At 41.1% G+C, this 12,753-nt stretch overlaps 1 protein-coding gene across 1 annotated transcript in view; it reads left to right on the top strand.

The window, feature by feature from the left end:
- LOC101855375 overlaps positions 1–12,753 on the top strand; it is a gene marked incomplete in the record, with an annotated part of 62,884 nt that overhangs the window by 40,554 nt on the left and 9,577 nt on the right. Inside the window, 6 exon segments of the mRNA XM_035972545.1 lie at positions 1,641–1,803; positions 2,613–2,816; positions 3,851–3,949; positions 4,775–5,012; positions 8,561–8,713; positions 10,766–11,118. Of these exon segments, the coding sequence (XP_035828438.1) occupies positions 1,641–1,803; positions 2,613–2,816; positions 3,851–3,949; positions 4,775–5,012; positions 8,561–8,713; positions 10,766–11,118 (1,210 nt within the window).

Raw genomic sequence — 12,753 nt, 5'->3', positions numbered from 1 at the left:
CACCCCCTCCCCCCTCTATGTCTCTCTCTCTCTCTCTCTATCACCCCTCCCCTCTCTCTCTCTCTCTCTCTCTCTCTCTCTGTCTATCTCTATCTCTCCCTGCTGTTTATGCCCAATAGCCTTGCCCTTTTCTTACATTTTTACATGTCCATATGCTTCTGTTTCTATTTCCTTAATTTTTGTTGGAGGACTTGTAAGAGATATCTGTTTGTGTCCCTTTAAAAGTTTGTAAAAAATGCATGTACTGTTCTTTGCAGATGGTCGCTTTAAATATAAGTGCCCATTGCGAAAGGATTTGTCAAATCTGTATTTGCTGTGGTTTGATAATGTGAGGTATGGTCCTGACATGTAGGCCTATACTCTACATCAAATGTTACATCAAACTTAACCTGGAAATTCGTTAAGGCCTATCACGTTCCATGCGCAAACAAAACACCTGGTCCTGCAATGCATAGTATAGCTTCTGTTTGGTTGTTTTCATCAAACATAATATACACTTTTGTGATACGACATGGTGGAATCGCGTGCTCTTCAATTTTTGAGCATGTAGAGTTGTGGGTATTGTTTTAAAGTGTGTTTATTTGCCTTGATTTTTATGCCCCCAAAAAATACTGTCATTTATCTTGAACTGAAGCCAATATTTCCGCAAGTGAAGGAAGCTAGGTCACCTCATGTCAGATGTGAAAACAGGAAGAAAATGGCCGCCAAACCCTGGAAACAGCAAATTTACATTTTGTGGGCCTTTGATCAATGGTTTAGTTTTTTTTCTCCGTAAAACCCATACCAAAATGTGTTCTAAATAGAAATAAAAAGTACTGAGCCCCAAGGACCCAATACTAAATCTTAGTACTTCCCAGATTGAGCCCCATAAGATGATAAAAATTGCCCAACAGGGGCGAAAAAAATTTTGGTTTCTTCAAGTTCGATATTTTGATGAGCACCAGATTTCACGATGCTGCACAAAGGATGACCATGAAAACGTAGACTTGGCTGCCCTCAAATATTCCGAGCGTACTTAATGAAGGTTTGTCAAAACTTTTTGCAATGCGTACTGGGTATGAGCGCTTTCATATGGTCTTCTCTCCCTCTTTCTTCCCTGTTTTTTTATTCAAACCTGAAGGCAAGGTGTTTTTTTCGTTTTAATAGAGGTTTTACGGTGCTCGCAATTGCATATGGTCATATGAGCGCCAAGGGGTGGATGTCAACAGAGAAGTCCTTACAGGGAATTGGACTTACTCTGCTCACCTCACCTCTCAAGCTTCAACAACACAAAATTTGCTTCGTCTATCAAGGCACCCCAGAAACAGCAGGTCACAAGAGTGTGACTAACATACAAAAGAAGTATAGGAAAATGACGATAGTAAGGATTGAGAAAGAAAAATCAGCAGTTCCCTGTTGCAGTTCAGGCACAATTATGAGCATGATATTGATGAACCAGCCCATTTACAATTACAATTCCACTGTGCATAAGAACTCAAGATGTTAATGTCCCCCCTTTGGGAATGGCCTAAAGACAGTTCAGTCAGTAGCACCGCCCCAGGGGGTGGGCAAGGTGTAGTTGGTATTAAGCTATATGCAAGACAACAATTTCTTAATGAATTATTTATTTATAAAAACATAATGTTTCCTTCCCTTTCAAGAGATCCGAACCAGCAACCATCACACGAGAGTGGGGTGCCCTCAAGCGTTCTCCCCGCTGAGATCCATGTCCCCCACTCAGACTTTGACGAAGAGGCTCTCAATGCTGCCGTGAGAGAGGAGCAGTGTCTACGCAGTGAACTTTCACCTTCACCCACTGCAGGGGTTAGTCATGCTCTTTTTCTTTGGCCTCATTGGCCCGGTGGTTAGGTTCTCCGAAACGCAACCTTTAGGTCGTGGGTTTGATTCCTATCAGGGGCCTGATGATGTGTCCTTGGGAAAGGCTCTTTACACGATTTCTCCTCTTCAATCAAGTAGGAATGGGTATCCAGTTATAGACAATGAAAGATCTTGTCCATTTGTTAATGCTTGAGCGCTTAGTCAGCTGCTTGCCTTGTGTATTTCCTGGGGAGCCAAAAACATTTCTGAATGTTCTAGTGTCTGTTTAAGTAATAAAATGGATTGTAAAGCACATAGAGCTTTTATGTGGAGATTTTCTCTTTCCGCTCAGTTGCCTTGAAGAGTGTTTGTTCGTGTCTTGTATCAAAGTGAAGAAAGTTGCTGTGATATCAACAAGTACTGGGTTATGAAAAAAACAAACCCATTGTCAACATTTTCATAAGGGTGGTCAGATACCTGTCATTCAGGCACAGCGATGGAGGTCAGAGGGTCAATCCTGTTGGGTTAAAAGTTCTGCTTGATATAAAAAGATAAATGATAAATGATGTAAAATACTACTTTGTTAATCCTCATTGAGAAATTTGGTTTCTATGGTAAATGCAGAACATTACAGCAACTGCAACAAACCTGCACTTATCACTACATGGCATTGGACAGAAGGGCAAAAGCCCAGCTGTTACTGGATCGGTAACAACACCAACAACATGGTAAATGCAATGTGTACATAACGCAAATCAGCAGCATCATAATATGATACACTATATCACTCCTGTACATAATAATGCTGTCCCCAGGATCATCGGCCTGACCAAGGTTTTGTCAGTCAACTACAAGCTCGGCCCAAAAGCCAGGGGGACCACCCAGATTCGCATATTGAAGTGTCATCAGCAGTAGTTCCTGGAGGGAGGTCTCCCACACCGGCTCATCTGCGGGCCATCCCTTTACAACAACTCAGCCAATCAGAGCCATGGCAGTTTTCTCTAGAGGAGGAGTTTCATGTATGTACACAATGTAGTCTTGGACAAATTGTGTGATCTTACCTTACGAAATGAGACAATTTGCGTAATCTGTAAAAATATTGTAAAAGAAAAGCAACCTTCACATAACATTCCACTTGGTTTCCCAGAAATGATGGTTTGTCCGTTCAAATACCTATCTGTTACACTCAATTACACCGACGACAGTTATAGCAGCAAACGTTGGTCATTTGGCAAATTTAAGAAATAGCCCAGTTTTTGTAGCGCCTTCTGTTAATCGTTTTAAAAAAACATGTGCCTTTACTCTCAAACAAAAATGTTCACTTTTGATTCACAAACATTCTGAAAAATTGATTAGGTCTGCAAGTTCATTCAAATGCACTTATTTCAATATGAGTATTGTATCCCTAGTCTGGATGTGAAGTCTCACGGGTGACTAGAGCAATACATAAAATGTGGTCATTATTGTCTTCAAGTACAAGATATAACCCTTTTCTACCTTTTGTACATCATAAGAGTAACATTTTCTCACCTGTTTTGAACATACTCGTGCTACATCTAACTTGCTTTGCTTCCCCATTCATCTCCTCCTCTTCTCCTTCTCCTCCTACTCCTCCTCCTCCTCCTCCTCCTCCTCTTTGTCCTCTTCCTCCTCTTCTTCTTTTTCTTCTTCTTCTTCTTCTTCTTCTTCTTCTTCTTCTTCTTCTTCTTCTTCTTCTTCTTCTTCTTCTTCTTCTTCTTCTTCTTCTTCTTCTTCTTCTTCTTCTTCTTCTTCTTCTTTTTTTCTTCTTCTTCTTCTTCTATTCCTCCTCCTCCTCCTCCTCCTCCTCCTCCTCCTCCTCCTCCTCCTCCTCCTCCCCCTCCTCCTCCACCTCCTCCTCTTTCTCCTCCTCCTATAATGATCTTATCTTAGAACATAGTTATGATCCTCTTACTTTAAAAAAACAACTCTCCAAGCTTGTGGTTCTGTTCCGAGCCTCCCTCCCTCCCTCTCATTTCTCAAAGCTCTCCTGTAAGTGCCAAATAATCCCAGATTTCAAATCTTTCTCTCACAGGATCCGGAAGAATCCAAGAAGACTGACCACTTTAGTGATGTCCAGCTGATTCCTGAGCAGTCTTGTCCTGAGTGTAGATCTGCCATTATGTCCACTAGGGTCAGTGAAGTGACATTTTTCCAAAAATTACGCTATTCAACTATTATAAGTTATTACTGTTGATATACTTGTAATAGGAATTTTCTCAAAGGTAAAGATCTAGAGCATGCTTCTGGTAAATATTGATATGAAATATGTAAGAAAAAAAATGTGGGTATCTTCCTATTCTGCATCTCATGGGGGGCAAAGTGCTAATGTCACAAGTAGATATATGTAATAAATACTAAAAATTGGTATGTTCAACTGACCACCATCTGGGTAGCGGACGTATCTGGGGTAATAGTATAGCTCTTTACTGTTGTCTTTGTGAGAGGTTTTAGTTCAATTCCTGTGGGGGGGAAGTCATTTTTTTTCATATCTCAGACTGTTGGGGTGCCTGGGTTATCTTTGAAATGATTGAGATCAGTGCTTGCTAGCCTGAGTGATATCGCTCACATGTGGGTGAGTAGGTAATTTTGAAGGGGCACTGGGATCAGTGAAAAATATTACTTCATGCCCTGCTTGGAAATACGTAAAATTAAGTAGGTTGGCGGCACACGGGTGCTCCGGTGTGGTTTGCTCTTTCTTTCCTATCAAACATCTATCGTCCTTATCTCTCCTTTTTCTTTTTTGTGTTTGTTACTCTCTTGTAACTCCTCTAATCTTCGGCACTTATATGACCTTATTGTTTTGCAAGTGCGATAAAACTCTTAATAAAACAATAACAAAAACTTTTGCCATTTTATAGTTGGTAAAAGTTGGAGCTGACTATAAAAAGGTTGACAAGCACTGCTCTAAATTGTACCAATTGAGGCATAAAACATTTACGAAAAATGATTCTTCCAGGTGGAGAGGTCCGCTGGTCGTATGCCCAGCCGCTCACAAAGCGCTAACACACAGATGCTGGCCTTCAGCCGCAGGTACAATGAGGCCATGAGACGAGCTCCCCCTCTCCGCACACCTCCGTCAATTCCTACACCGCAACCCAGTGCTAAAAAGACTTCACGTCGGAGTGGACAGATTTTATTCGAATTAGAACATCAAGCCAGGAAAACCAGAAGTCCAAGAAATTTTATGCAAAAAAGTGAGTGAGTTTATTTAACGCTCAGTTTGTGGACGCACATAAAACATTTTTTTACCATTTTGTCTTTTCGACACATCTTTTGTTTTTACTGTTTCTTTCTTCTTTTTTTAAATTGCTCTGTGCTTTGCGGATTTTTTTTCTTTTTATTACTTAACTTTTTCTCTTCGGTTTTTTGCAAAACAGCACAGCTTGTCTTTACGACCACCTGTCCAAGACAATCACCTGTACAAACATTCACTTCCCACCTCCCTCATTCGGTTTTTCTTCATTATATACATTGTCTTAATAGACCTCCTGTCTAAGACGATAACTTTTCTCCTCGATAATTATGGTGGCCATCTTTGACAGGTTCAACTCTTATTTGATTTATATTCTCTTCTTTTTTTCTGCAATTTTTACATAATAGTATCTTGCCCTCTTTTATCTCATCATTACTGACGAAAGAAAAATGAGTAATTATAAACTTTTTTGATCAACCCGTAAAGCTGGTTCAAACAAAATTAAGAATGCTTCTTTTGATGGCAATGTTGCTTTTCTTTTCTTTTCTTTCTTTCATATGGTGTCTGATGTGTTTTCCTGAATGAACAACCATAAATTTACATTTCACGATGATTGTGTAACTTCTGGTAGTCTAATGTATCAGTGAAGGTTCTTTTTCTACAATCTCTCTCTCTCTCTCTCTCTCTCTCTCTCTCTCTCTCTCTCTCTCTCTCTCTCTCTCTCTCTCTCTCTCTCTCTCTCTCTCTCTCTCTCCCTCTTTCTTTCTTTATTAATCCTCACTCCTTCATTCTCCCTCTTTTTCTCTCTGTCTCTCTCTCTTTCTTTCTCTCTCTGTGTCTATCTCTCCTCCTTTCTTTCTCTCTGACTCTGTTTTGGTTGGCATGTGTTGCATGTTGAAAACCAGTGTCTCCTACAATGTTTTTCTCATTCTAACACTTTCAGAAGCATACTCTTTTCAATGTCATGTTAGACTTTATTTCATTTTGCTTCTCCTCACTTAACACTAAATTATTTGTATGCATACATATTAGAAACTTCACCTCCAGTACGGAGACGGAGATGTGAGTTGAAAAGTCGATTTATTTTATATTTTTGTAGAAATATTTAAGCTTAGGCTTCACGCCATGTTGGCCTAGTTCATAGGCTTGTATATTATATAATTGTTTCAATTTTATTTTAAAATTGTACCTGCTAGCACTGATGTCGCTGTTATTTCATACCTCATTATATATTTGTTTTAGTTTGTTGTAGGATCTTGGAAGAATAGTTTTACAAACTTAAAAGATGTTATTTTTTTAAAGAATATATTGGTCTTTCTGTTGGAGTACATCCAACATGTCCTGGTCTCAGCAAAATGGGCGATGTCAAAGCAGCTGACTCATGAATTTTCTTTATTGTGTGGATATTAACAATTTACAAAACCTGTGTTATTATAATGTTTAGTGAGTGCGTGGTTGGTTGGTGGGCGTAGCTGTTGAGTCCTGCTTCTTTACTTTCCTTTTATTGTTTCTGTCTTCTTTGCTTTTTCCCAGTACTAAACGGCTGTTATTGGGTCAATGTGCTTCCCTTTACACAAAGTAGAGTAAAATGTGTTGTGGAGTTTTTTCCTTAGCCCCTGTCTCTCTCTTCCCTCCCCTCCCCCCTCCCGGCTTAGAGGAATGTTTGGTCAGAAAGCGACCCTCTGTCTAGCGGCAGGAGGTACAAGCCCAACTTTGTAGAATTATGCCTAAAAATATACGGTCGCTTTTGAGCACAAAGGGGCTATCCCGAAAAATGTTGTTTTAAGAAAATCGAAGGTAAAGTCGTTGCCCCTTGTTCAGTTTCTTTTAAAGACAAGGAGAGTTTTCTCTATATCCAAACAAATATACACACCAATGAAACCAAACTTCTTTTATAGGTAAGGCAATGCCCTCTTTTGGTGTAGGTCAAGATTTCTAGAAACCCCCGAAATCTGGGTTAGCCCGCTTGTCCTTAAAAGCAACCGTATACTGTGATGTGCATGTTGTCATATTTTCTCTAGTGTAATGTCTCTGCCTTGTTTTTTTAACCTCTTCCTTCTTCTCTTCTTTGACCTCAAGGTAAGTGTTTAGACTCTGGAAATCTATGGTGCCTTATTGTGTCCGGTAGAAAATATTACTCGTACAAAAGCTTAAAATTTGTTCCTAGGAAAACTCATTTACATGACTGCTTCAGGTACTGTTTGAAGGAAATGTAGTAGTGCATAAATCGACTTGAGTTTTAATTGTATATCTAGTGTAGTATGTAGTGGTGTCTGTATTTGTGTGTATATGGAAGGAGGAAAAACGTTTGACGTCAACTAAGGTACAATGATGCCTGCTCTAGGTACATGACTTATGTGGAGAGCAACTCTGGCACAAGGAAACTGGAAAAATTAAGGTCATTCTCAAGATGAAAGAGAAAGCATAGGAGGAAATATAGAATGTCCAAAAGAGGCACAATTAGACAAATTAGGAGAGCACTTGGCATTTGATCATTCTTTCTCACATCAACACCAACATTTTCTGGCATGCTTTGGCCCAATTCTACGCATGTGCCCTTTTCACAGAACATGTAATGTAGACTAACAGAGCAAGTACACTGTCGTCTGAACTGATGAAGCAGTACTTACTGTGATATTTTTGTCCCTTTGTGCCCAAAATACAAAAGTGATCTGTAAAGTGGCGTTGCTGTTTGCATAATTAGTGTGATTACCAGAATGCAGGATTTTACCTTTGATTGGTGGAAGCAGTGAGAACAAGGTACGGCTCTGGACTGGTTCATACCCCCTCCCCCCTTCCCCCTACCTCAACCAATATTGGAGATTCCTCCTCAAGGTCCTGCTGCTAATGAATTTGATTATTAGATAGTTTGTGATGCTTTGTGCTGGTTCAACATTGTTGCTCGCTTTAGTGAAGCTGGTTAAATTTTGGTAAAGGTGTCTTGCTCAGGGACATAGCCCAGTGATCTCCCATTTGTTTGACTTTTTTTTTTCGTTGGAGTTCTCCATGGCACTACTTGACAGTGGTGATCCCAGTTTCAGTTCATTTCAAGAGCAGTTGTTGAATGATGTATTTTGTTGGGTTCTTTTTAATGAAAAGAAGAACATTGACATGGTAGCAGTCTTTTAATGACACTTAGAAAGAGCAAGACAAATAAACAGAATTAAAACAGGGAAAGTAAAGAAGTAGGACCTTGCAGTTGCGCCCCTCCATCAACCACTTTCTATTTAATGATTAAATTAGTGAAAGAAAGGTTACATAAATGAGAAAATAAATAGTGGATGTAAAGTTTTATTAGATCACTGGACGACCAAATCTAGCAATGCTTAAGATGTATGTATATCCTTTATCTTATCTCTGTGGGTGGTTGGTGGTACTCTGGTGTGGTTTGCTCCTTCTTTCCTATCAAACATCTATCGTCCTGATCTCTCCTTCTTTTTTATGTTTGTTACTCTCGTGTAACACCTCTAATCTTCAGCACTTATATGACCTTATTGTGTTGCAAGTGCCGTAAAACTCTTACTAAAACTATCTTATCTGTGTCGTCAGTCCAAGATCTGCGCAGCGTGGACACGTCTCGCCCGGGCTCCCTGGCCAGCACAATGACCCCTGACCCCATCGTGGGCATGTCCCTCCATGTGTGCAAGCTGCCCGTCTCCAGCAGGGGGCGCACCTCACAAATTTCATCTGATATGGACTTTGGTATGTCAGTCTAATGCTCTTTTGGGTCTCACACCATCTATGGTGCAATGGTTTGTCTCTTTGCAGTGGCACGCTGAAGACGTTTTTGCATATGGAGGTTATGTTATCAAAGCATCTCTGTCAGTCTGGTGGGATGCTGTATCCCACTCGCTGCTCTGAACACCAGTTTATAGTACACCGTCTTTAGAATAACCTGCAAATATCGCCACTTGGCTATTAGACAATTGTAACAGATTTCTAGATATCACTAGATTACTACTTGACCCACAAGATAGAGATCTAAGGATGAGGCTTCTATGCACTTTGCTAGTGGGTATTCCCAATGCATCCCAATACTGCCCAGAAGGAATTTCTTGAAGGGAAAAGAGTCAAATGAAGACCTTAGTTTGTGTAAATTGACAATGTCAACTAATAATAAGCAACCACATTGCAGGGAGATAAATAAATGAATTTATATGTATATGAATATATAGATGTGCACACACACAGTCAAATCTGCTGTAACGGAAACTTGTCGGAGACATAAGCCTGTCATAATTGAATATCCCCTCTCCCCCCTTGATAAACTCCCCTATAATACACCTGTCTAAGACAGAAACTTCAGGAGGGTTTTCTCCTGTCAAAGATAGAAAATGTTTTTCTCACTGAGCCCTGATTTGAAACTAAATTCCCAAGTTTAGTTTCATCAATGCTAACCTTTACATCACGCCGCCAGGCGAAGAAGGAGAGGAAGGATGCTGTGTGATGGGTAGCTGTTACTCTTTTCATGTAAGCTTTAAGCTGTGCAAAATTATCTTACTTTATTTACTTACTTTTATCTGCCGCTTATACCCTTTTGGGTGTCGCGGGAAGAAACAGACGTCTCTCTGCCACAAGCTGGAGAGCTTGGGTCAGGGGGATGCCGTGAGTTGTTAATGTTTCGCTGACTCCATCCATCCAGGTCTTTCTCGGTCGCCGTCTAGCCTTGTTGCCATCGAATTTTTTTATGTAGGCACGTTGTGCTGGATGTTGTGTTGGTAATCGCATGAAATGTCCGAACCATTTGATTCTTTGGTGTTGGATGTGATGCATGACATCATTTGTGCCCACTATTTCTCTGATTACTGAGTTTCTAATGTTGTCTCACCTGGTCTTGTTTACAGCTTTTCTAAGACTTCGCATTTTACATGTTGGAATTCTTTTCTCCAATGTCTTGTTCGTTGTCCATTATTGCAATATGATCAGAGTGGTAAAAGTTTGAAGTGTCATGACCACTTGTGAAAGTGCTTGAGTGATGCTCCTGCATGAAAACTGTCCTGGGTAGCCAGAGGTGTGAAATTCATTTGACCACTGCCTGCCAACCCAGATCGTACTGCCTGCTGAGAAAAAAAGTTCCTCAAATCAGTGTTAGATGCAGGGCAGAGGTGGCATTGGCTGATTATGCTTATTACATTGGTGAGTGGGGCTACGGGTGAAAACAAAGGAGATGTTCAATCATTTCTGTTTTTGATTGGTCAAACAGTGATCCAATGAAATGCAAGCACTGGTGGCAATGGATAAGTAAGTCTGACACAAGCCTTTATCAAAGGCTGGGATAGCACTTGAGAGGCGGGAAGTTTAGAGCAGTGCTTGCCAACTGGACAGGCAACCATTGATCCCACTGTGAACTGGCTGGCCTTCGGGAACTCCTCTCCCCCTAATTTCCTCTGACCAAGACAGAAAATGAAAATGTCTTTGATGAAATTATTTTCCCTTGCCATTCCGTCTTAAACAAACTCAACTGTATGTATGGAAATATTGTGTATACACAGTATGCTGCCAAATAAATGTTTACAGTCAATTTGTGTGGATGGTTGGCGGGTGCTCTGGTGTGGTCTGCTTCTTCTTTCCTATCAAACATCTATCGTCTTTATCTCCCCTCCTTCTTTGTTGTGTTTGATACTCTCTTGTAACAACTCTAATCTTCTGCCGCTCATATGACCGTATGCAGTTGCGAGCGCCATGAAACCTCTACTAAACTAAAAACAGTCAATTTGTTTTCTAATTTCCTACTTTCTTTGTTTTCTTACACAGAGCTCCAAACACCCAAGTACCTGTCTGATGCGCCATACTTCATGTCAAGAGAGCAGAGTTCTTTACAAGCCATTGATGAAGGTCTTGACCAGTTCCGCAGTGACCACGTCGTGTCCTTCTCCGATCTCCAGCACCCTCAGTCCAAGCCCATGACCGCTCCAGCCATGGCGGGCCGCAACAGCCTGCCCCTTCCTGAGGAGCTCTCCTTACAGCGGAACGCGACATTTACCAGCATCGGCTCTCGCCAGACTGGACGGAGTGGCGTGGTAGACGGACAATCTGGCCCACCACCAACACGGAACATTGCCAGGATTGGACGTCCAATCGCCCAGGTTTCCCAAGTGCCAGATCCTGTAAGCTCCTCCCACTCCTGTCTCCTCCTCCTCCCACTCCTGTCTCCTCCTCCTCCCACTCCTGTCTCCTCCTCCTCCCACTCCTGTCTCCTCCTCCTCCCCTTGTTCACTCCCTTGGAATCATTCTTAAGGTTCTTTGTTTTATGTTTGTTATGACTTTTACTGGTGTGTGAGTTAGATAATAATAGATTATTCTCATAATTCTCATTTTAAGATTATGGAGTGGACTGTGTTTTCCAGAAAATATCCCTTTTTTTGTGGTCTGTCACGGTAGTCACCGTATTGTACCTTACTCTTTTTACTCACGGGACGTAAGCGCCCTGTATGCCATGGGCTCTTGGTTAATGTTACTCACTTCGGGGATCTACATAAAAAGTCAGACACTACACCCGGGCTCATTATTAGAATGCTTGCTGTCGTGTGTGTTCGTCTCTCAAGTTTTACAGTCGTGTGTGTAGACTAACATTACAGTCTACCATTAGTATGCCGTGTGGGAAGGAAGAAATGTCTGTCTGCTGCTAGTTGGAAAGCCTGACTTCATGAGATATTATACAATACCAGGGTCTTTCTGACTCCAGAGCTTTTGGTATCATGTATCAGTGTTTTTCTCAGGAGAAGCAAGGGGAATTAAATTGCTGGTTGATGCGGATTTAATTTTATTTACTTGGTTGTTGCCCTTGCTTTTTATCCAATAATGGGATTTCTACCTTTCAACTCAGTCCCATGGAGTGACAGGGGCAGGTCTTGACAAATTGTTAGCAGCTTGCACCTTACAGGCTGCAAAGTTGCTGATATTTCATAGAACTGAAATGGCGTCTTAGAATGAAGAAGCTGGCCAAAGTGGTTTTAGTGAAAGATGTCAGCTTTCTGGGAGGTTACAACAAGAAATAACACTTTAGATAAAATGATGGATTAGACACAGATTAAGAAAAGCAATGCTAAGTGCATGAATAACCAGAAAGGATTAAATGGAATCCCACGGATGAGAGAAACAGCGAAAGGCCAAGAATAGTTTGAGGGAGAAAGAAAATAGAAAAAGCACAAGGCAGACATCATTCTCTCTCTCTCTCTCTCTCTCTCTCTCTCTCTCTCTCTCTCTCTCTCTCTCTCTCTCTCTCTCTCTCTCTCTCTCTCTCTCTCTCCCGTCTCTCTCTCTGTCTATAGATAAATGCAGGTGTTAAATGCGCCTCCATCGACACAATGGAGATCATTTCGAAAGCTGTCTCCGAACTAGCCTGTCGGGGCCAACATGTGTTGAGAAGGATATTACATCCCAGCAGAATGACCGAGACACCCGATAGTGGGTGGTTGGCGGGTGCTCTGATGTGGTTTGCTCCTTCTTTCCTATCAAACATCTATCGTCCTGATCTCCCCTCCTTCTTTTTTGTGTTTGTTACTCTCTTGTAACACCTCTAATCTTCGGCACTTATATTATGACCTTATTGTGTTGCAGGTGCCGTAAAACTCTTACTAAAAAGATATATTTGAAAATGAACCAGCTTGTATCAATGGCCTAATTACTGCGTGGCGATTAAAAAATTTATCTGCTTAACTGGTTCAAGAGGGATCGGATATTTGGTGAACTGGTCCGAAAGGGAGAGAGAGGGAGAGGGAGAGGGAGAGAGAGAGAGAGGG

Source organism: Aplysia californica, unplaced genomic scaffold (genome assembly GCF_000002075.1).
Source record: "Aplysia californica isolate F4 #8 unplaced genomic scaffold, AplCal3.0 scaffold00735, whole genome shotgun sequence".
Classification (NCBI taxonomy): Eukaryota; Metazoa; Mollusca; class Gastropoda; order Aplysiida; family Aplysiidae; genus Aplysia; species Aplysia californica.
The sequence above is the reverse complement of the archived record's forward strand: the minus strand, read 5'-3'. Positions and strand labels throughout refer to the sequence as shown.